Source organism: Citrus sinensis, chromosome 3 (genome assembly GCF_022201045.2).
Source record: "Citrus sinensis cultivar Valencia sweet orange chromosome 3, DVS_A1.0, whole genome shotgun sequence".
NCBI lineage: Eukaryota > Viridiplantae > Streptophyta > Magnoliopsida > Sapindales > Rutaceae > Citrus > Citrus sinensis.
The window spans coordinates 47,229,599-47,252,961 of NC_068558.1; the positions used below are offsets into that span (position 1 = coordinate 47,229,599).

The window sequence follows — 23,363 nt, forward strand, 5'->3', positions numbered from 1 at the left end:
TGCATTCGGTGCCCTTCTCTGCATTTATTCTTCTTTTTTTCCAAAAAAAAATTAAATTTTCAGGAACCACGTGTATAGCCAAAGAAAATCCTACGTGGCCGTCGATGAGATGGGATTGACCTACTTCTGCAATACAAATAAGGTTTTTCTTAAAAAAAAAAAAAACAGTTTCCAATTATAAATTACACCAACTGGTTTGAACCCATTTCAGGTCAGCCGTCGATATTAAATTAAAAAAAAAAATCATTTATAATTTTTTATTTCAAATAATGAAATGATTGTGGATGAGTTACCACCGATCAATCTTTAAAAGCTACCCATTCTACGAAATTCAAAGCTACAACAAGTATTTCTCGGAAAAGAAAGATCCATTGATTTAGTAGCGACTATACAAATTTGACGCACAGAGCCCTTCATTGATTCGTTCATATACAAGTTTCATTTAATTTACACAGTACAGATTTATTATACAGACAAATTTCAGAGACTTTCTAAAAGCCGCCGAGAAGTGATAAATCTCTATCAATGTAATCTCTATCGGTCATATTATGATGAGAAAAGCCCAGAAAAAAAATAGAAACAAAAACTCTGCCGAGGTAGATTTTATTAACATGCATAAACTCATCAACACACAGTAAAAAGTCATATAAACGACTCAACTAATTATTGGCACGCCCTGGGTTGTGGGGTGATTTGATCTTGGGTGGTGTTAGTCTGTACAAATCCATTGTGTCACCTTCTGCTTCTCTTCTCCTTGCCTACAAAAGCATTCACCACGAATGAGATAATGGGACATCATCACAACTATCTAAAGCACATTTTAAGCAAATATTTACAGAAAACTCACCAAATATACTTGATCTTAAAGGAAACCGAAGAGATGATGATCCCTTCAATTTCAGCTCTCTCAGTGGCCTGTTTTTACTCGCTTTTTCTGTTTCTAGAAGACCACGACTACTTTCTCCCATTAAAAGATCAGTTCCCTTCTTCACCTTTTCATGATAAATGGCTGGTGGTGCAAGCCTTAACTGAGGCATATTTTCTATCTGGACTACTCTCTGGTCCTTTCGAAGATTGTTCAGGATTTCAAACTGCAACATCCAAGTCCCAATTATATTAGCTATCAATCACTGGGAAGATTAGTAAACAGAAACAGATTAGAAAATATGTTACATTTACCCGTGATAGTTGCTGAATTCCATTGGAATAGTCTGATGTATCACTTTCATGTGAGTGCAGTGTAGTTCCTAATGATTGTTGCGGTCTTGATGAAAACTTACTTACTAAACCACTCTCTGCAAGAACTGTTTTGTTTCTCGATCTCTGAGTATTCTTCTTGGGCATACAAAGTGGGCATCCAGATAAGTTACTTTTGCTTGATGATTCATTTTCCAACAGTTCACATTGAATATGAGTTGCATGACCACAATTGAACACTCTAATTTGAAAACTAGAGGAATTCTTCGTGAGAAGACAATTACATATACAACATAGTAAACTCCTGGGGGCATACCCATGAGAGGCCTCCTTCTTGAGCACACTCATGGTATAGAATGTATCATCCTCTATTAAAGATTTGGCAGTATCCTGAAATAGAAAAGCAAAAAAGTTCAAATCAAGAAGAAAATCACTTACTTGCATTTGACAATATCCAAAGTGTCAAATATATCACACTTGGCTCCTTATTTTAGAGGGCGAAAAAATGCAGATTTGATCCGAGAAAGGTGGCTTTACCAATTCTTTTGATCTCAAAAGAATATATTTAGAGGATCATTCTTATGAAATTAAAGTCCACAAAAGAAGCTGTGGGGTTGAAATATGCCAGTTGGGATGAAAAGCTCAACAAAGGTGCAATATAAACAAAAGTACGTTGAATTCTATGAACATACCAGAATTCTTCTTTCAAAACTGTACGTTCCCAGCATTCCCAATATGGTAAGTTTAAAGTCACCAAATTCCTGGCTACCATTATCAGACAGGAGTTTTGACATTATGGTTGGAAGATGAACATATCCTATCATTCCTTCAACAATCTCTTTGATGAACTGAGAAAACAATTTCCTCAAAATATGAGAACCCCTATGGGATTTTGAAATTCTCCACTTGATAATGCATGCCTCTGCATCCTCTTGTGAGCCAAATGATTCCTCTAGCATTCTGGAATGATTTTCTCTTTCAGATGCCCTTTCAACAAATGAACCCATTAAAGGCTCACAAAACCTGTAATGAAACTCAAAATGTAATAACCATCAGAAAAAATAGATGTGCAAAAACTAAATGGTTTCCTCATTTATTTTAGCTAGGGAAAAAGGTTTCTGAGAGACACTGAATTCAGAGACTATTAGATGAGAAAGAGTGTAATTATTGCAGTGAAACAACCAGAAGTGAAAATCTAGCAGAAATCTAAACTCTTTTCAGAATTGTGCAAAAACTAAACCCTCCACATTAATTAGAACGTGATCCTTCATACCGGAGTCCACTGTTTATCTGCTTTTCTCTACATTTTTGGGTTTCTAGAACTAATTCTGTAATCTCACCCCTTCATCTTCATTTCGTCAGTGTAACTACGGAGATATTCCATTCCCTAGTAGAAACAATGGAAAAATGATTCTGACTAATGCTCTATTTATTATTTCACATGCAACCACATATCTGACTTTTCAATTCATAAATGAAAGTCAGAAGTCCATCAAATGACATAAAACTTGTGTGAAATCATGACAGCATATGAATCAAGAAATTGAGAAAGCAAGAAAGCAAATAGTAATTGGAACTCACGAATCAAGTAATTTAAACCAGAGCACTTCTGACTCTTCTGGATTCAGACGAGGAGTGTTCCGCTGGCACAACCCAATACAGGCACGCAATATATTATTTACATCATTGACCTATAAGAGAAAGATCACATGAATTATTAAATTGCCAAAATATGCTGCATTCTACACAAATTATGTTCTCATGCTCATCAAACAAAAGATATCCCTTTACAAACCTCCTCCATATTTAAAACAGTGCTGAAATGCTCTACACTGACTGATCCATTAGAAACTGCTATAGGAAGGGCACTTCCCACAGCAGTCTCAAGCGCAGCAAACTTATCATTAAGTTCAGATAGTGTAAGTAAGAGAGCACTTCCCACATCTCCAACCCTTTCTAATAAAAATGCAGCTGCATCTGTGATTCCATACTCTTGGCACAGGCGTAAACAGTATTCCACCCGATAGCTATCAAAAGTTTCTAAGAATTTGAGAACTGAATCTCGTTCATACCGACATAATAACTGCAAAAGTAAAGTGCATCATAATTAGAACCTGAGATGCCTTCATGAAGTGAAAAGGTGCTTCCTCTGTAACTTATTGGCGGATAAGCAGTAATTAAACTAATGCAACAAATAAAGAGGCCATGAAACCAGAGATATTACAGAATAAGATAACCTTAATAGTGTCAAAGAATGGGCAAGTAAATACAATTTTTTTTTAAATCTTCTGATTTCCTCCAAACCTGAGTACTTGACAGAAGAGGTCTACAACTACGTAAACAGTCAAATCATAATGAAAGCAAAGACTATTCGGTGTCACTGAGACCAAGCACATGCTAAATATGGCAAGGGAAAGATGTATTACAAAAGTGCTCACCTCCAAGTAAAGCTCAATCATATCATCAGTCACATGAACTGCGTTACTAGACAGGAATTTAGGGAGGTCAGAAATTCTTTCAATGTAAGCCCCCAATCCTTTTGACTGATACTTCACCCATTTACAATTAGCAACATCCAGCGTATCATCTTTTCTTAAATAAGATAAGTTGAGGGTTCCATGCAAGTGAACCTCAACAACCGTCTTCAAATAAAGGAAAAGACTTTTTGGATGAGAGCGAAGTTCAGAGAGGATATGTGAAGCTTCATCATTGAATTGGTCAATGACTAAGAAGAATGTTGCCTCTCTGCAAAAAAAATTAAAAAAAAGATCCGAAAAGGAAAAGCTAAGAAATAAGACAGAATATATGCCTTAACCAATTGAGCCAAAAAAAAAAGGCATTACCGGCTTAAGCAAATCAGCTCTGGAATCCGGGAGATGACTGCTGAGTGGAAAGCAGTATATTCATTGTCAGTCAGTTGTAGTAATGTATCATGGATGAAAGAAAAGGCACAAATAGGTTCATCGACATCTTTCATGTAGCTATCCAGAGCAGCAAGATAGTTATATCTGATGGTATGAATTAAACCACAAACCTGAAAATAAGATCAATAAGAATAATTAAGCATGAACTGAGACAAATTTTTAGAACTGTTCCTGTATCTCCAAGTGATAATACCTTAAGATTGTGAATGATAAAGATACCTGATAAAAATGGGCATTCTCACATAGATGTAACACTTCAGATGCATTCCAATCAGTCTCCGGCACTGCTTCCAGAAGCGCTAGAAGCTGCTTTTCTCTTCTTTTAGAAGTTTCAATATGTGATAGAATACTTTGTGGGACATTCTTTTCTGATGTCAAGTACTGTAGAATCTGACTCAGTACACTTTTTGAGACAGTAGCTCTTCCAGATGCAACATAGCATGCAATGAACTCAAATATGTGACCTATGTCCTTCGTAGATGGCCAAGCTTCTACTGATCCACTATCATCCTTGCTAGCAGATCCATCTGTTGAAGAGATATCCTCATCAAGAATATGCACAAGAGCATTTACAGTATTCTGAACCAGCATATTCTGATATTCAGCCACCATCTTGTTTCCGTTGTTAGGCTCCGCATTTGTGTCAGCCATATCACATGCATAAAAGTCAGATTTTGGCGTCTCAACTTCTATGAAAGCACATCTCAGAACATCTAAAGTAGCTTCAGTGTCCAATTCCAAGAGATGATACAGATTCAGATATGATCCTTTCAGCAATAAGCTTGAAGCTGCTTGTGAATTCTGGGCATCAGATTCCTCCAAAAGAAACTGCACAAGTTCTGCTCTAAGAGATGGCAAGCGTGTGGAAGGAAGAGTTCCATGACCTGCAATAGAGTATATGATTACTCCACAATTCTTGGTCAAATCCGTGATAGCGATTTCTTTGAGAAATTTAAGAATCAAGCAGTACAAAGGTTACAACTAATACAATATTACCTAGAGAAGCAGCTCGGCTTCAGTTACCATTTCAAAAATTTCAAACACAATGCAAGAACTTAAATAATTTCAAAGAGAAACTGGCCATTTCCATTTAATGTATCAGAATATTTTCAATCCTTGGCTAATAACCAGCAACACGTTGAACGTCATAAATTTTTGACAAGAAGCAAACTTTCTACAATTCAGCGTATCACTGTGAAAATGAAATTAGAAGACTTAAGTCTTACCTGGTGGAAAAGCAAGACCTTTGAAGCAATACTTGAGATATACAAGCATCCTGTAACTGTTACCAGAAAAGCAAAACAAAATAACCTTTTCAAGTAATATCTAGATCAAACCACCTAAACGAACAATCAGCAGTACAAAGAGAAAGACAAACCAGATATTTATTATATAGGACTAATTGTTATTCCCAATGAAATCACTATAAGATGCTAGTAAGTGGATTGAATAATTGGAGTATAAGTCAAAGATATTATTTAATTATCTTTTTTCAGAAAACCATGTGGCTTGAAGAAAATAATCAACCTACTACCACACATATATTTGCCCCATCCAATCCCAGACCCTGACAAGTAAAAACATTTCTCTACAGTGTGTTTTATACACCAGTAAGACATGTGCCAAATGTTGTGGGTTTCATACAAGTGTAATAAAAATTCCACCAGACAGGTGGCATGTGTCCTAGCGGTAGCTCCCATATTGCAATACAATTTTGTGGGATCAGTAATAGTGGCATAAGGCTTTGATATTGCAAGCTTGAGAGAGAAGGGGGGGGGGAGTTCATGGAAATTTCTATATTCAATTAACAGAAAATAAGTCCTGCATATTCGGAAACATACCCAAGGGCATAAGCACTTTCTCTTTCACTATTACGTAGAACTACCAACAGCTCTTCTAAAGGGGCACGGAAATCATCCAATCCTTTGTTAAAAAGATACACTAAAGCACCATGGAGTCCATGCTCTCGGCATAACCTGACAACCTACAAAATGATTGATACATACCACTGCAGTTAGGAAAAAAGTTTATTTGAATTTTGAAATAAGAAATGACTGACAAAGAATTGTAAACTATGATGCAATATGACCTGATTGAAGTCCAAAGAAGAAATGTCCATATGAAGGACACATTGCTCAACTCGCTGCAACCATCCCTTGGAGCTATAATGCTCTACCAGAGCTTGCATTATCTTTGAGGAGAAATTTAAAAATTAAAAAAGAAAAAAAAAGAATTAAAATGTATGACAAAACTAATAATAAGGCTAAATGTTTCAACACTAAAAATTACCTCGGGGGGGAGAGATCCAAGCATGTCCTTCAAAATATATGGCTCCAAAAGCTCCAGAAATGTGTCTAGCAAACAGTAACCCAAGTCATTGAAAAAATTTCATTTGATGCCGCAGTCAGAAAAATTTGTCTTAGGCAACTATGTAATCAGAAAAGTTGCTTCCTCAGGATACCATATGGAAAAGGAAACCCACTTCAAAGTTTAATTTTGCATGAAGTTTAATGCAAATTAAATTCCATCTACATTTTAACACAATAGTAACCTAACGTTCAAGCCTTTTTTGCTTTCAACCATGATATTCTTTTGCGACAGATATTATCACTCTTCATCATGACTGACTCACACAATATGGATTCTCATTTTCCATTTGAACGTATCAACAAAGGTCTAAATTTCAATATCACACTCAAAATATAGTTCAACACAAGCATTAAGACCAAGTGGAAATTGACGCCATGAGTACCTCTATGTTGAACAGCCTCAAATTTGGAGAAAATGTCATCGAAAAGTATGTCAGTCCTATTGATATGGACACAGAATTCAACAGCTACACCACCAACACGGGTGAACTGCTCTTTAATTTCAGCGTGAACAGTACTGCTTCTACTTTGTGGATTGTTAAGTTGTGCCAGTTTCTCAATTTGGTTGCAAAATGCCACTGAAATATATGAAAATACTTCATCTACATATGATAGTAGCAACTCAACCAGATAAGGCATTATGGCCTCCTGAACAGCATCTAGGGTTCTGGGAAGGTCGATAACACCATGAGCTTGTCCATCATAAAGTGTCATAGCCATGTTCAAGGCACCCATCCAGTCACCTGCTTTCCGCAGAACCTGAATTCGTTCCTTCCAAGGAAGAAGTCGGGAAACAACAAGATGCATAGGTCCGAGTACATATATGGAAGCTCCTCTTACGCTTACGCAATTATGATAGGATTTCTCAGGGTTCCCAAAAACATTAGTAAAGTAGCTACGATATCCAACAAGATCATATCCTTGAGATCCATCAACTGCAAAACTAGTTTGATGAATTACAGTTCCATCTCTTGCGTACAAATATAGCTGTCCCAACAGTGTAAGAACCACCAGCATCTGGAAAAAGTCAGCCATACAAATATTTTAATATCGACAAGAGGAATGCTGTAAACATAAATTGGAAAGTGAAGGAAGAGTCATTGACCATTAGAAACCAAAGTAATTTAATTGCATTTGAGATAAGACAAAAAACCAAACAAATAAGGCTACCTGATCATCCAACCAGGCCACACCAATGGCTGCACTGTCAAGGGACCACTTCCCATATACTTTAAGCTCTGATTTGACCAACTTTGCAACCTGAACTTTCCGATCCCAAGCAATTGCAAGCAATGAAACTCTCTCTGCTGCTTCAGTGGGAATACTTTCTGCAAGATATTCAGCATTAGAAAGTTGTCAACATGAATTTTAACAAACCCAGAAAATTCATACCTGTTGTAGAACTTCGACATGTTGTCATGCATTTCCAAGCAGTGTAAGGCATAGCACCCTCTCGGACCCCATCGGGCCTAGGAATTTGTGCATAGACTTCTAATGTGGGAGTAAGTCTTACCTGCAATTAAAAAAAGAACCTTCTACAGATTTTAAATAAGAAATGTCCAAAAAGAAGAAAGCATCAAACTCAATGCAACAAATACTGGAATCCGTGCAATCATTTGAGGACTTCATACCACCAGTGCAGTTTGATAGGTGACGAATATGACCACACCTTCTTCAACCAAAGAAGACCCTTCATTGAACAGTTTCCAACCTGTATCTGACCCAACTACCCCTCCCATCATGCTACCAATACTACTGGCTGAAGCAGTGGAATTTCCTTGAGAGGATAGCGGAGCACCTCCACAAGATTCATCGAAAAGAAGAGGTGAAGCTGATAGTACAATGCCCGTTTTTTGTCCATCAAGGAGACACTAAATTTCATGATAAACTTTAAGTTATTAACTTGAGGAGGATAATCCATTGACTGTCATTGTCCAAACTGTGACTGAAGACAAATATATAATGCTAAATAAAAATTTCCCTTTCTAAAGGCTAAACAGTCAGGTGTCTTACCTGTGTCTTGATAGAGAACCTATTCAGCAAGGGAACCACAGATAAAGAATGTAACTGAACAAGACCTTTAGTATCACCAGTAACTGCTTTAAACTGACGAGTAACTTGAGAATCCTGCCCTAGGAATAATGTATGTACAACTGGTGAGGTGTGCTCTCCAGTAATAACTTTCGCTGCAGATGCCCTCTGCACATCCCAAACTGTAACATGACCATCAGCATAACCAGCTAAGAGCAGATCTCCTGGCTGATTGAAGCACATGGCAGTTACTGGGGCAGGAGATCGATCCCCTAGCAAACCAAGCATCATCATCTGAAATATATATATATATATATATGTATGTAGCAGGTTAGGACTGCTGAACATCTTGACATGCCAATTATGGGTTCTCCAAACTGAAACTTCTATAATTGTTTAAGTTTACTATATAATTAAATATTCGTAACAATTGGGAGATTATTCTACAATGTTAAAGTTGTAAAAATTATTAACCAAAATAAGTTGGATTTTGGTGACCACCAGCCTCTATGCTAGGCAAAAGTCCTGAAGAGCATGCCTAGGATTGAAACAGTGCTCCCATTGATGTGTAATCAACACAGGCATGTTTGAAAACAACATAGGGAAAATAATCACTAAATTCTCATTCTTAGCTTAAATCTTTTCCAAAACATACATAAAAATTAAAATTAAAAAAAATTACATAGATTCAGTATGTAGTACCACTAGTATTTTTCCATGTGTATCAGGTCAAAGTTGCTTCACTTCAAGATGCGGTATGATGTTTTCATGCAGCAGTATCAAACAATTTACGCATCGAGCAAATTCATAAGCAGATAGTAGCTATTTTCTCTTTGACATGGAATGGCAGCTTGTAGACTTTCAAATAAGCACTATAGTTAGCGCATAACCAAGAAAAATTAAAAACTAAAAATTTCATAACACCATGAAGTCTATCTTAATTCTTCAAACATACAGGTGAACTGGCTGCCGATACTGATTTCAAATAATAAAGAAATCATTATATTTTTATTCATGCTTCTGCAAATACTACTCTAGTTTATGTAATACAAATAATGTAAAACAGAATAGTCCAGCTTTATCTACACGTCAAGAGTAGAGAATTATTCTTTTAGAAATGTTTCAGCCGGTAATAGAAAAAATTCTCAATAAAGGCGATAGAAAAATAACATTTTGATCCCACCTAATTTACCAGTCCAAATTCGCATTCTTTTTTAGTGGTTATTACAAGTTTTCTTACCCGTTTTAATCATACATTTTATAACATCGCTTAATTGTAAATGGCTAGATGTGAATCAGATACACAGGGATTAATCCTCACTATGGCAACAAGGCTTTAAGCACGTTGTATGTATAAAGTTTTGTAAATTCATATTCAAGATTCTTCACCGTAATTTCTCATTTGCGACAACAGGGGAATAGATTAAAATCTTTGAATCCATCAACACAAACAGACATTTCATTTCAAAAGGAACCATCAACACAAACAAGAAAGCAGCGGAAGTGAACTAAAACAAACCTTTGAATCCATGCTGTCACGATGATGAGCAGAGTATTTACTGGGCACAACAACAATGGCACCTTTGGACATTCCAACAGCTATAAAACTAGGATGCACTGCCAAGACTTGTGGGGAACCATGATCACGCCTAAATGCCTGGGATGCAATAGTCTGTGTAATAGTGTTATTAGCATCAACATCAAAATATCCCAATGTAGTTGAACCTCTTCGAACACCCTCAAGCCTCATGGGCTGGGCAGCCGCACCCTCCTTCCAATGCAAGCCAGTTGATGCCTGCTTTTTCTCAAGTTCCTCAGCCAATTCAAGAGGCTTCAAGGAGGGCTGCACTTTTTTTTCAGCTCTTCTACTAGTAATCTCACTCTCCAATTGCCCAATTCTCTCCTCCACAAGCTCTGAAATGTCATCTATCGAACTGGCATCATTACTACCATCTACTCCAACCTCATCATCTTGAGAGGTGGACATACTCTTGTCCGAACTCTCCATCTCCAATGTAGGAATTTCCAAATTTTCCTCCATTAGTCCAGTCCGGTCAGATTCATTTAGAGGAACAACACTACTCTCGGTAGAAGCATTCACTTCCAAGAACATGGAATCATCATCAGCTGTAACAGGGGCAACAATTCTATTTCCATCAATATCATTAGCGTCATCTGAACTAGCAATTATAGATTTTTCTCTCAAATTCAGATCCTTCACAACAACTCGCGGAGAGCAACCAATTAGTTGGCCAGTATTCAAATTAGAACTAGTATTTAAAAATTCATCATCAACATTACTAACCTCGGATTCTAATTTAGTATCTACATCTCTACTACTAGCCAAACTCGACAATTCACCACTAACATTCACTTGAGCAGACTGAAAATCACCTATTAGCTCCGCATCTCCCTCCAATTTCTCGCTCGACACGCTAATTTCATTCGAGGAAACGGAAGCAATCTCGTGATCATCACCGTCGAGAACTTTCAGAAGCGTTCCACTCCCCGCCCTCCGCGACTTTATCGCCGCCGCATGGGGAGTCGGGACCGACCTCGACGCCGCAGCAGCAGCAGCGAGTGCCGCCCCAGGCTTGGCAGTCGATCTCACTCCACCAAACAGCGACGGCAATTGTCTCGAAGATGACGGAGGAACCCTCCATATGGGATCGCCCGATAATTCGTTACTTTTGACCCGATGAAATGAACCAGGTTTTGGAGTGGGTTTATCTTGAGATGAAACGCCGTCACCTTGGGGCTGTGGTTTGGCAAGGGAGGTATCTGAGTGGTGAATTGACGATGTTGGCGATGAAGGCGACGTAGAGGACTCGGAGTCGTTGAGGATTTCGTCAAGGGTACGATGGGGGACTGAGTTGAACTCGTCATCAGAATCGGAGGAGAGATGCGAGTTAAGGAACGAGTCAACATCGAGTTCCATTAGTGACTTTGTGTCCTGGAGCTCTTTGGTCATTATTTATTTGTTTCATATCATAAGTTATCTTTGGTCTAGTATTGTTTCGTTAGTTCAGAAACATACGTTCGATCGCTTGCTTGCTTATATAGTTATATATAAAATGAGATTTTGTTTTACTTGCTTGAATCTGAATCTAAGAGGATGGGCGAAGAGATTGCTCTGGTCTTGATTTCACCTGCTGGATTTCATTCAATCAGCTGTAGATGACGCACTTAACCAAGCCAATGTAGCCGCCTAGCCGGCGTAGACAGGCGGTTTGAACCGTGAATTGGTGATACCCAAAGTCCGTCTATAAACGAATAATTTATTTCGGTTCACCTTTTTCGTAAATTAATTATTTTCACATTATTCTTCATTTTTTAAATTTCAAATTTTTTAAAGAAATAATTTAAAAATTAATCAATTTATTAAGAGTAACCTAAAATTCATCCATTAATACATTAAAATATTGAGTGAGGGTTATCTAAACCCATAAAACTACTGTTTAAACTCCTACATTCTTTAAATCCATTATAAAGATTCAAAACTAATTTTTTTTACTCCCAACATCTCTGAATATTCCAAATACAACCCTAATGACACAATTGTCTTCACCTTTTTATTTTTCTACAGCATTCATAAATTTTTTTTCCTGAAATTTACAATATTTTTACCATTGTTTTTATTCACTCATTCAAGTTTCAATATAAAAAATATAGAAATTTAAAAAAAAATCATAAAGTTTGTTAGTTTTCTATACGATGTTCTTGGTTTGGGAAAAGCCTTCACCGACAATTCATGTAAATAAAAGATCAAGAATTTCCAATAGTTCATATTTAATCGAAACTTGATAAACTTGTTTTTACTTGAAAAAATAAAAGAAAGCAAAAGAAAAATTCTTGTATTTTAAAAAAAGTTCCAACAAAATCAGAAAACAAACTATCTTTGAAGGGATTCGCCTATATTACAGCCGAGGTTTCATACCATAATTTTTGTCCTTATCCAATGTAACATTAGATTTAAAAGCAATTGTTTGAAGTGGTGAGTTTTCTAGTTAGTAAAAAAAAAAAAAAAAAAAAGAGTTTTGGATCGTGAAGAGTAAACAACTGTAATTTCACCTAAATTAAACAATGAATTTCATGACAACGGGTTTGGACTTTAAAGCAGTATATAGAGAATTAGACATGCATCGTATTTGTCTTGAAGTTGTTTTGTTCAGAATAGTTAATTATTGTCCTTAAGAGTAATTTGGTCAGGGAGAATGCTGTAATAAATTTTTTTAATGAATTTATGGTTTAATGAGTAAAATTATAGGTTCATACATAGACTTGCCCAAAAACATTTTTTTTAAAGTATGAAACTGCTGAATACAAGCTAAAATTATAATACATATGCTGCCCGAAAGACATTTCATGAAAATCATAAGGCGATTACGAGTGATGACGGACACGGTAACAAGAATTAAAGTTATTATGGGATGTGCATGTGTAATAACTAACGAGAATCGAGTTTATTATCAGCTGCATATGCGATACGAAATCAAGTCTATTATGGAATATATTCATAACAAGAATCATTGGTTATAGTGGGATAGCGGAAGTCGATTAATAGGAAAAGATATTATAATAGGAATATCTTAAGGTTAGTTTTGTAACGTTATAATTTGTAAATAATTATTGTTAGTTGTGCTGAATAAATAATCAAGTATGAAGAGAATTATTTAAATTTTTAGTAATTTTTTTTTAAAAAAAAAGTGATGTGAGTTTTAAAAGTAGTCGCGTGTATTTCTTAAATCTTATTATTAAATTATCATAAGAGTACAAACGACCAAAATGGACATTATATTGAATAAAAAACTTTTCACATATTTATAAACATGTATATACGTAATTTTTTTACTGTATATATTAATAACTGAAAACTTAAAATATTTTTTTATTTCATTATTTCAATATAATTAGTAATAATAATATTCTCTCTGAACTTAATAATTTTATTTTCGAATTGAATTTGGATAATTTTGAATTATTATAACAAATGTGAGGATATATATGGAATTCTATTAAGTATAAAATTGATTTTTAAAATTAGATTTTGAAAAGCCATTCTTTCTTATGGGTGGTAATTTAGATGAAGATTTGTCTATTCGATTCAATTCCAATTAAATGAGTTCTTGTTTGAAAAAATTGATTTGTTTAATAAATTGATGAATTTGATTCAATTTGTTAAATAAACGAATTAAAATTGATGAATTGGATTTGTTTATTCGTTTGTATTTTATATGATGTCAATTTTGTGGGTTTTCTATTTCATCTTGCATTTATTTTTGTTTGTAAATTACTATTTTTTTAAACAAATCCAAATTCGATTGATTTGTTATTAGTGTTGCATAAACAAATTAAACAAACTATAAATAAATCCAAATTCTATTTGATTCGTTTAACTTTGTACAGTAAATATATTAAATGAATATATTTACGATTCGTTTATTTGTTTTGTAACTTACCCATACTCCTTCTCTACTTTTTAAAATCAGTTGTAAGATACAATGATTTTGCCAAAAATTTTTTAAATTAACTAATACTAAAGTTCATTTTTAGTTTTTCAAAATCACTTTTGAACATCTCTAAAGTAATTCTATACGGGCCTTAAGACAAATACGATTAGATGATGCTTTGATAGAAATGAGACTATATATCATTCTAACCCAATTGACTCAATAATATGAGATTTTTACCATAATGCTCTATAGCATAAGGTCAAAGGTTTAAAAAAAAAATTCCACAATATAAGGGATTCTTATTAATTAAAATAGTTTATGGAAACATTGAGAAGATCTCTTTATATATAATAGAGTAAACTTATTTCCCCATGTTAACTCAAATAGGGAAACTAAATCCCAACTAATACTTATTTAAAAGATCTAACCTCATATCTAATAAAAAACTAATTGAAATTGAAAATAATTGAAAGACCTAAAATAATAAAACTCTAAAACGTTATATAATCGTCCTACATTAATGTTCTTAAGATTGATACAATAACGAACGTTATACATAAATAGAATTTTACAACTATTAATATATGTGTTGAGACTTATGAAATTTTAAAAAAATATAGAATTCTATTGTTGTTAATTTGCTTTAAGAAATAGTTAAATTCTTTTATATTTTAAACATCGATTTTTTTATTTTTTTTAAGATATGGAGGTGAATGGAGTTTTTTTTTTAACTTAATTATCTCAAAATTCAAATTTGGATAATAAAAAAAAATTACAAATCATTCGGTTAAATTGTAAAGCCAAACACCATTATTTCTTAGTTAGAGGTTTGTTGGACATGGCTTAGGATTAGCAACGGCAAAATTCCCCGCGAGTACTGCACCTGCAAGGGTCCGTTACATTAGGGTTGAGTACCAGGTCTAATTTTATTATGTTTTATTAAAAAAAATCGAGTATAACTTTTTATATCCACTAATTGAGCAAGGGTCCAGCTAACTTGCAACCGTGATTTGGTACCCCATTTTTTGTCTTTTTGTGATTCAACCATTAGATCCAACCCAAGAGTTGTAAAAGCTATTTCAACGGCAAGGATGCAATTACTTGGTTATTAACGCTGCAGCCCCTCTTGTTTCATTAAAAAAAAAGGGTAAAATTTCAAGATTTTGACACATAAGTCCATCAAATTATTTTATGATTTTTATATGAGTCTAGGTGATTTAATAAATGAATATATTTAGATATATAAAAATATGGATGGATTATTTTAACTTGCTAAAATACTCCCCAAATCCATTTATTTAAAATATCAATTACAAAAAATCCCATTTTTTAGTATAATTTTTTTAAAAATAAAATACCCATTTAATGTTTTACCATTTAAGATAGTGTTACTTATAAGGATAAATAATTATTTTAACTAAATAAATGAAACTTAACTTTTATTTCTATAAATTTGCTCAACATCATATAACCTTATAATTGTTAGCATAAGATATAAATTTAGTCTAAAAAATTTATTCAAAGGGTCCCCTTAGGGCAAAAAATTAATTATCATATGATAATTTGGTTGGCACAAACTCTATTATTCTTAATTTACTTATCCATGCCAAACACTCTATTGGAATTAAATTTTAGTAAAATAAACATATGTCACCATCTTTAACCGCATTCAACAGACCCTAATTGTTTAGATTTTGTTATAGAGAGCAAGATATAGTTCTTTTCTTATTATAGTAGTAAAAATAAATAAAAATAAACACAATAGATTTCTTTTAAGAGAATGCAAGCATTATTTTTATGAGATTTTGTGTTGAAGAAATTAATTCAATTATGTGGTTAGAAGACTCTCTATTTTTTGATATTTTAGAAGAATTATATGTTGGATAAATGAATAAATTAAGATCAAAGCATAACAAAAATGATTGAGAAGAAAACCGAAAGAGAATAATTTCTTAGAATTTTAAAATTTTCATATTTTAATTGGGGTTTATTTTGTAAAATTATTGAAATTTATAGTTTTTAATATTACCAAAAACAGTAGAGATTGTTAAAGAAAATGCCAAATAAATTTTTTAGAATTCTAAAATTATTATATTTTAATTAGGGCTTATTGTGTAAAGTTTTTAAAATTTATAGTTTTATTATTTACCAAAAACAATGAGGACTGTTAAAGAAAATGTCAAAATTGGGTGTTTGGTATAACGGAGGCAAGGTAGTTTCGTCCATTGAGCAAGTCGATATAAAACACTAATATCCAGACCCGAGCATTAAACCCGTTTTGACTATTGACTCTTTACTTTTTAATGTTCTGAAAGTTAAATTAATAGCTAAATCGAATAAATATTAAAGTAAAAATTTAAAGCCCTAAAACACAAACATTAGCATTTAGCAATTTGGCAATAGGAATCAATATCTAATATGATATTGTCCAAGACATTTACTTGGAGACTTTAGTCGCTTAATGAACTAGATATTTACTAAATCATCTAAAATATTATCCTAATTAAAAACAAATGATAATTAAATAATGTTCAAATCAGGGTCAAACTGAAAAGAATGAAGTATTGACAAGAAAATGACAAAGTGAAATTTTCCGGGATTCTATTTTCCATCCAAATATTTAGTAATATATTGATTAAAAGTGAACATTCATTAAATTATAACTAATATTTACCTAAACTTAAAATTATTTTTTAAAAATATTTTACCATAAAGTGTTGCATGTTTATCTATAACTAAATAGTTAAGGTATTACTTTTCCTTTTTAAATATATCATATGTTAAAAAATAAAACGGACATAAGAGATAAGAGAGATGAGGGGTATCTTTAATTTTTATTGAGAATCCTCAATTTGTACCCGTTTAAGCTCACAAATCACAACAGGTATTGAATATTCTCCTCCAAACGAGTATGAGCACGGATTTTAGCATCTTTTATACAAAATTCCCGGTCGTTGCTATCATACTTCAGTTCAATTCAATTATAAAAGCAACCGAAACTTTAATTCTGAAAATATAAGATTTTAGTTTTTCATTAGGAAAAATTTCAATCCACACCCAATAATATCGATAAACAATTACCATGCAATATCTCACGTCGCTAACGAATGAATTCTAAAACTATTTTGTAAGTCGTGGACTCTCCTAATTAAGTAGAAACATTTTAGGTTGTAAAGCCCAATAACAAAACTATAATAAGAACCGATTGAAAGTGGATCATATCTACTTGGTTGTGGAGTTGAGCTGTTACAATTAGTATAAGACCAGATTGAAGACTTGATATATGGATAAATATATTAATTATATGATTTTGTTCTTTTATATTTCCTATGACCTTCACGAAGACCCAATTCTCAAAGGAAAAATATGTAATATCTTACATCACTAATGAATGACTTCTTAAACTGATTTATGAGTAATGGATTTCCTAATCAATAGAGATTTTTTTGTTGTAAAATTCAATAATAAAATTATGACAAGCCCTGTGCATAAAATAGACAATATCTATTTAATTATTAAATTCCAACTGATGCATACCACCACCTATATATAAATATATAAAAGGACATTTTCACTTTGATCATGAGTCAATCAATTCTCAAAAAATGGTGGACAACTGGCAGTACTATGAAATGTCTAAGCAATAGCATTACTTTTTCATTTCATTTACATCCGTCCATTGCTCATTCAATGAAAATTGAAAAAACATGCATTTTTGTCTTCTTCTCCTGAATTCTTGCGCTGAAAAGGAAAGCGAGATTTGGAACTGACAAGATTGTAGTATTATTTATTTTATTTTATTGTATTTTTTTAAATTTGATTATGCGTCGTTACAGATTCAATCAATCACAGTCTTCCCAGATTCCTAGGCTCGTAGCAAGAATTGATGATAACCAGTAGCCAGAGGACTCGTTTCTGCCGTATTTACAATTTTACCCCGTCAAAATTCAAATAAAAAAAAACCCAAAAAAAAGTAATTTTAAAGGAGAAAAGCACTCATTATCTCACGAAATAATACATGCTTTTTATATAGGGATGACAATGGATTGGATCTTACTCAGGATTTTCACGTTATATAAATCTAATCGGATCAAATTTAGGTTAGTTTAAAATGAATTTGGATCAGATTTAGATATCAATGTGCGGATCTAAGATGGATCTGAAGTAAATCTGGATCCATCTTAATATTTAAATTCATATCAATATCCACCCATCTTTTAATTTTATTTTATTTTAAAAGTTTCTTAACAATTGTGGAATTATAATGATAATAAATTTTATTTATAGTATATTAGTGGTATTTACCATGCATTTAAACTCTTAATACTTAAATGTTAGTTTTATAAATTTAAAGGTCAGCCAGTCCCAAAGTATGTATATGCAATATTCAAATTGCAAGCCAAGTAATACAACCTAGCAATTTATTTTACTATATTGGCCAAATAATTTTAAAGGAATATAGTTATTCATATATTTAGTCAAATATGATCATAATAAAAATAATAAAGCATTGAATATAAATCACATTTAATTTATACGTCATTATCAAATATTATAGGAATGATGGTGGATGTGTCGTAGATATTAGAATGATGAAGGAGACAATAAAATATTATATTAATCTTACTTCTGTAATTACTTTTGAAGAATATTTTATTATCTTTTTTATTTATTGTTTTGGTGTAAAAGTATAAGTTATAATATTTATTATATTTTTGAGAAAAATTATATAATTTATTTGTTATCAATACATTTTGGCCTTCAATTTTCATTCTAAAAAATTATTACTTTTTTATTGTTGAGTTTTAGAATTCATGACGGATCTAGAGCATATTTAAATTTTAATTTTTTTTCGAATTTAGAGCAGATATAAATATTTATTTCTTTTTTGGATATGAATATGAAGTGAAAAATATAGATTCATGAGAGATCTGGAACAGATACAGATCTTAATTTTTATTATGAATTTAAATTTAAAACAGAATAGATCCAACTCATATCTATCCCATTGTCATCCCTATTTTTATATCCCAAGTCCCAACCAAGCCAACATATCAGATATGAGATATCACGCAAAGTCCTTTTAGCCAAAAAGTTTAAAATTAAATCAAAAAGTTTTCAGTTATTCATCTCGTGAAAAACTCGCGTGAGAACACAAAGCAAAGATGGCTGAGCGATATGCTTATTATTCGAATGAGTATTTTCGTTTGATATTTGTTTTTCAACTGAACAAATAGAATTCGACGGTGGTTAGTGGTCTCTCGTCTCGAGTGTCGGACCCAGACTAATGGACAAAAAATCATGAATCCGTATATTCCCACTTCCCAGTTGGACTCTCTTGTTTTGTTCGTATATGCCTTCTTTCATCCAACTGTCTTAACATCTCTCGCAACTTGAAGTGAAGTTGTAAACCGCGAGAAAATCCTGCGGTTCGTATTAACCACGAATCTCTAATAAGTGATTTCCCATGTGCAAGGCACGGCAACAACTCTACAAAAGGGCAAAGAGCGAAGTCAGCTGATGTTCGCTTCACGTTCATTCATAGACGCTTGAGCACCAGATTTCATCAGGAAACTAAGAGGGAAACAAATCTTCAGCAGGTGAAATTTTAATACGTCTAGTAGTGTAGTGCGTAGTGTGCTGTTGTAACATTTTTTTGTATCGATCGATTAATTTTCTGCTGATTTTTCACTTTCCAGAGACTACAAACATAATAATATCAGCTATGGCTACCGCTGTAGCCGCTTCAAGCTTCGTCTCAAGGAGTTATGGACATGAGGTAGCTTCAGGATTGAATAGTAAGGCATCACAGATGAAATTTAGGTGTATGAAGCACAGTGGGCTGAGAAGTTTAAATATCATAGACGAACTCCAAGTGAAAACAATGGCATCAAAACTAGCCACCAGCAGGCAAGCTGGGAGGAATGGATTTAGAAGCCAGAACGGGCCATCCTTAATGATTGTTTGTGGGGTTGGCCTGAATATCCTCTTTGTTGGAACAGAGGTTGCTCCTTGGAGTAAAACTGGGGGACTTGGTGATGTTCTTGGAGGTCTGCCACCAGCACTGGCCGTAAGCTTACTTTTTTCTTTTCTCTTCATCGTTGTTTTTGGCAGACAGATCAAATTGATTAAATCATCGTAGATTGATTGGGATATGTTGGATGTCGAATGCATCATCGACTAAACTTGATTCCTTTATTCAGGCCAATGGGCACCGTGTCATGACGATTGCACCCCGATATGACCAGTACAAAGATGCTTGGGATACTGATGTTGTAATTGAGGTATATCAATTCTATTTAGATTTTTTTTCCTTTTTTTCTTTAGTCCTTTAATATTTTCTTTATTTCCTGTTGATATAAGACTAAAGATATAGATTTGTGATTGAAATTTTGATTGTAGCTGAAAGTTGGAGACAAAATTGAAAAAGTTCGCTTCTTTCATTGCCACAAGAGAGGAGTTGATCGGGTGTTTGTGGATCATCCTTGGTTTCTTGCGAAGGTAGTCTTTGTGAATCATTTCTCTTACTGTCTTATGGTCAAATGTTTTGATATGTTTGAATTGTGAAGGGTGTCTCTGAAGTTGCATTTGTTGTGACTAAACTTTCAAGGTGTGGGGTAAAACCCAATCCAAAATCTATGGGCCTAGGACTGGAGAGGACTACCAGGACAACCAACTTCGCTTCAGCTTGTTGTGCCAGGTCAGTGGTTGTAAACACTCTCTAATCTTGCACATTTTGCAAAAGAATTTTATAAAGATCTAAGGGGTCCAAAAGTCTCAATATAAAAGACGAAGTGTCTGAGACTCCTTGAACCATTGTGGTTATTGTCCTCAAATTTTACAGTTTTAATTCTTACAGGCAGCTCTTGAAGCACCGAGAATTCTGAATCTTAACAGCAACAAATATTTCTCTGGACCATATGGTAAGAAGAGTTATGTGATTCTTACATCCGAGGGTTCTACTAAACAAAATAAATATGAGTAAATAAATATGAGTTGCTACTTTAATCTCCTTGTATGTAGGTGAAGATGTCGTTTTTGTTGCTAATGACTGGCATACTTCCCTTATCCCTTGTTACCTGAAAACTATGTATAAGCCCAAAGGGATGTACAAAAGTGCCAAAGTAAGTGCTTATGAGAAGTATTTCAAAAAACCCCTGGCCTGTGCATAGGTAATTGAGAACCCTTATTGTGCTTATTATTCTTTTCAGGTTGTTTTTTGTATCCACAATATTGCTTACCAAGGAAGATTTGCATTTGAGGATTTTGGACTTCTCAACCTTCCAGCTCAATTCAAAAGCTCTTTTGACTTTATTGATGGGTATGGTTCCATTGGATTAGTGTCAGAGTTCTTCATGGTCAAAACTATCCTCTAACTAATCCTATCCTGCAGATACAATAAACCTGTGAGAGGAAGAAAAATCAACTGGATGAAAGCTGGAATATTAGAATCAGACATGGTCTTAACTGTGAGCCCACACTATGCCCAAGAACTTGTTTCTGGTGAAGACAAAGGAGTAGAATTGGATAACATCATCCGTAAAACTGGCATTAAGGGAATTGTGAACGGGATGGATGTCCAGGAGTGGAACCCCTTGACTGACAAATATATAGGTGTCAAATATGATGCTTCAACTGTAAGATTCTTTATGAGAATGAACCTCTTATCATAACTAGCATTCTAAAATCTTGGCTTGTTGTATCAAGATGTCACACAAATTTGTATTCTCAGGTGATGGATGCGAAGCCTCTTCTGAAGGAAGCCCTCCAAGCAGAAGTTGGGTTGCCTGTCGATAGAAATATTCCTGTCATAGGCTTCATTGGTAGACTTGAAGAGCAGAAAGGCTCAGATATTCTTGCAGCTGCCATTCCCCATTTCATCAAAGAGAATGTTCAGATAATAGTCCTTGTAAGTATTACAATTAGAAATTATTCTACCCTATATACTTTTATTATGACATGAGAACAGCTGTATCTATTATGATATTTTTTTTCCTTTTTCCTGTCACATTCTCTCAGGGTACTGGCAAAAAACCAATGGAGAAGCAGCTTGAACAGTTGGAGATACTGTACCCTGAGAAAGCCAGAGGAGTAGCGAAATTCAATATTCCTCTGGCGCATATGATAATAGCAGGAGCTGATTTTATTTTGATTCCAAGCAGATTTGAACCTTGTGGTCTCATTCAATTACATGCCATGCGTTATGGAACCGTATGATGTTCTACTGGAATTTCTTTTCTCTTCCTCCTACCGGCTCATGCTAATACTATATGCTAGAAATCAAGGCCAAAAATTTGCTTTACACAAGTGTAATCCCTCTGCAGGTACCTATCGTGGCTTCCACTGGTGGTTTGGTTGACACTGTGGAAGAAGGCTTTACAGGATTCCAGATGGGAAGCTTCAGTGTTGACGTAATATACTCATCTCCATCCTATAATTCTAGAGTAATTCCAAGGATACCACTTGATTCAACTGTAATTTCTGTTTTTATCATTGATCAATTTCTTTCAGTGTGAGGCTGTGGATCCAGTAGATGTGGCTGCAGTGTCCACAACCGTCAGAAGAGCTCTTGCAACCTATGGTACTCAAGCTTTGGCTGAAATGATGAAAAATGGCATGGCTCAAGATCTTTCATGGAAAGTGAGTATTGGAACTGTGCAAGAAGAAGACTCTTTAATTTAGTGGCTTCAGTTGAAACCTGTCTTTTCAATTCGTTCAAAAGATATCTGAGCTGATATGTTTTTTAATGGGACAGGGACCAGCTAAGAAATGGGAGGAGACCCTACTTAACCTGGAAGTTGCTGGTAGTGAACCTGGAATTGACGGCGAAGAAATTGCTCCTCTTGCCAAGGAAAATGTGGCCACTCCTTGATCGAGGCTACAAAAATCTCCACTTTTATTTTGGACCGCAAACATGTTCCTGTAATTCTCCACAACCCAAGATATTACTTAGGAAATAACATAGGTTGGCAGTATATGCAGCATGCGCTATTTTCAATAATGGTTTGGAGTTGAGACATTAGTGTTTACCTTGTATAATGAAATATTAAGTTCTGTTTTACAGTTTTGTAAAAGGGCTCTGAGGGCTGTCGCCACTCTCCTGAAATGAAAAAGTTCAACTGAACAAGTTTATAGATTCAACGCTTAACATCAATGTTTTTTTTTTTTTTTCTTTCACTTTTTCTCTCGTGTATGCGCGGAGGATTCTACAAACATATTAGAATCTAAAATCTACTAGAATTTAGATCCATACAACTTGTACTATAGTCTAGAAATCATTCCAACTCTAACTTAAAAGTATACTCTCATAAATAATTGAGAAAAATAAATTATTCCTGATCCACATTTTTCAGAGTTAAGTTTATAAAATTGTTCACTTTTTTTAGTTT

The 23,363-nt window shown here is 34.0% G+C and overlaps 2 protein-coding genes across 4 annotated transcripts; one reads left to right on the top strand and one right to left on the bottom strand.

The window, feature by feature from the left end:
* Positions 1–349: 349 nt before the first annotated feature.
* LOC102621344 (uncharacterized) lies at positions 350–11,757 on the bottom strand. Of its 3 annotated transcripts, none has more exons than XM_052436712.1 (20): positions 10,916–11,757; positions 10,041–10,648; positions 8,504–8,815; positions 8,122–8,361; positions 7,883–8,003; positions 7,661–7,818; positions 6,874–7,507; positions 6,411–6,475; positions 6,211–6,312; positions 5,963–6,105; positions 5,348–5,403; positions 4,341–5,005; positions 4,041–4,231; positions 3,636–3,942; positions 2,993–3,280; positions 2,779–2,888; positions 1,890–2,220; positions 1,180–1,587; positions 848–1,091; positions 350–758 (listed from the first exon to the last, which is right to left on the bottom strand). In XM_052436712.1, the coding sequence occupies exons 1-20, from the start codon at positions 11,490–11,492 to the stop codon at positions 733–735; spliced, it is 5,586 nt and encodes a 1,861-aa protein (XP_052292672.1). In that variant the 5' UTR covers positions 11,493–11,757; the 3' UTR covers positions 350–732. The 3 variants fall into 3 exon arrangements, with proteins under 3 accessions (XP_052292672.1, XP_052292673.1, XP_006491365.2); XM_052436713.1 differs by having other exon boundaries at positions 10,827–10,972; XM_006491302.4 differs by having other exon boundaries at positions 10,041–11,757.
* A 7,475-nt stretch (positions 11,758–19,232) lies between these two features.
* LOC102577951 (granule-bound starch synthase 1, chloroplastic/amyloplastic) lies at positions 19,233–23,115 on the top strand. Its single transcript, XM_006491301.4, has 14 exons — positions 19,233–19,574; positions 19,674–20,044; positions 20,178–20,258; positions 20,377–20,475; positions 20,585–20,674; positions 20,834–20,897; positions 20,998–21,098; positions 21,186–21,295; positions 21,368–21,611; positions 21,707–21,883; positions 21,994–22,185; positions 22,299–22,385; positions 22,486–22,614; positions 22,730–23,115. Exons 2-14 carry the CDS (start codon positions 19,700–19,702, stop codon positions 22,844–22,846), a joined length of 1,836 nt encoding a protein of 611 aa, XP_006491364.2. The 5' UTR covers positions 19,233–19,574; positions 19,674–19,699; the 3' UTR covers positions 22,847–23,115.
* The last annotated feature ends 248 nt before the right edge of the window (positions 23,116–23,363 follow it).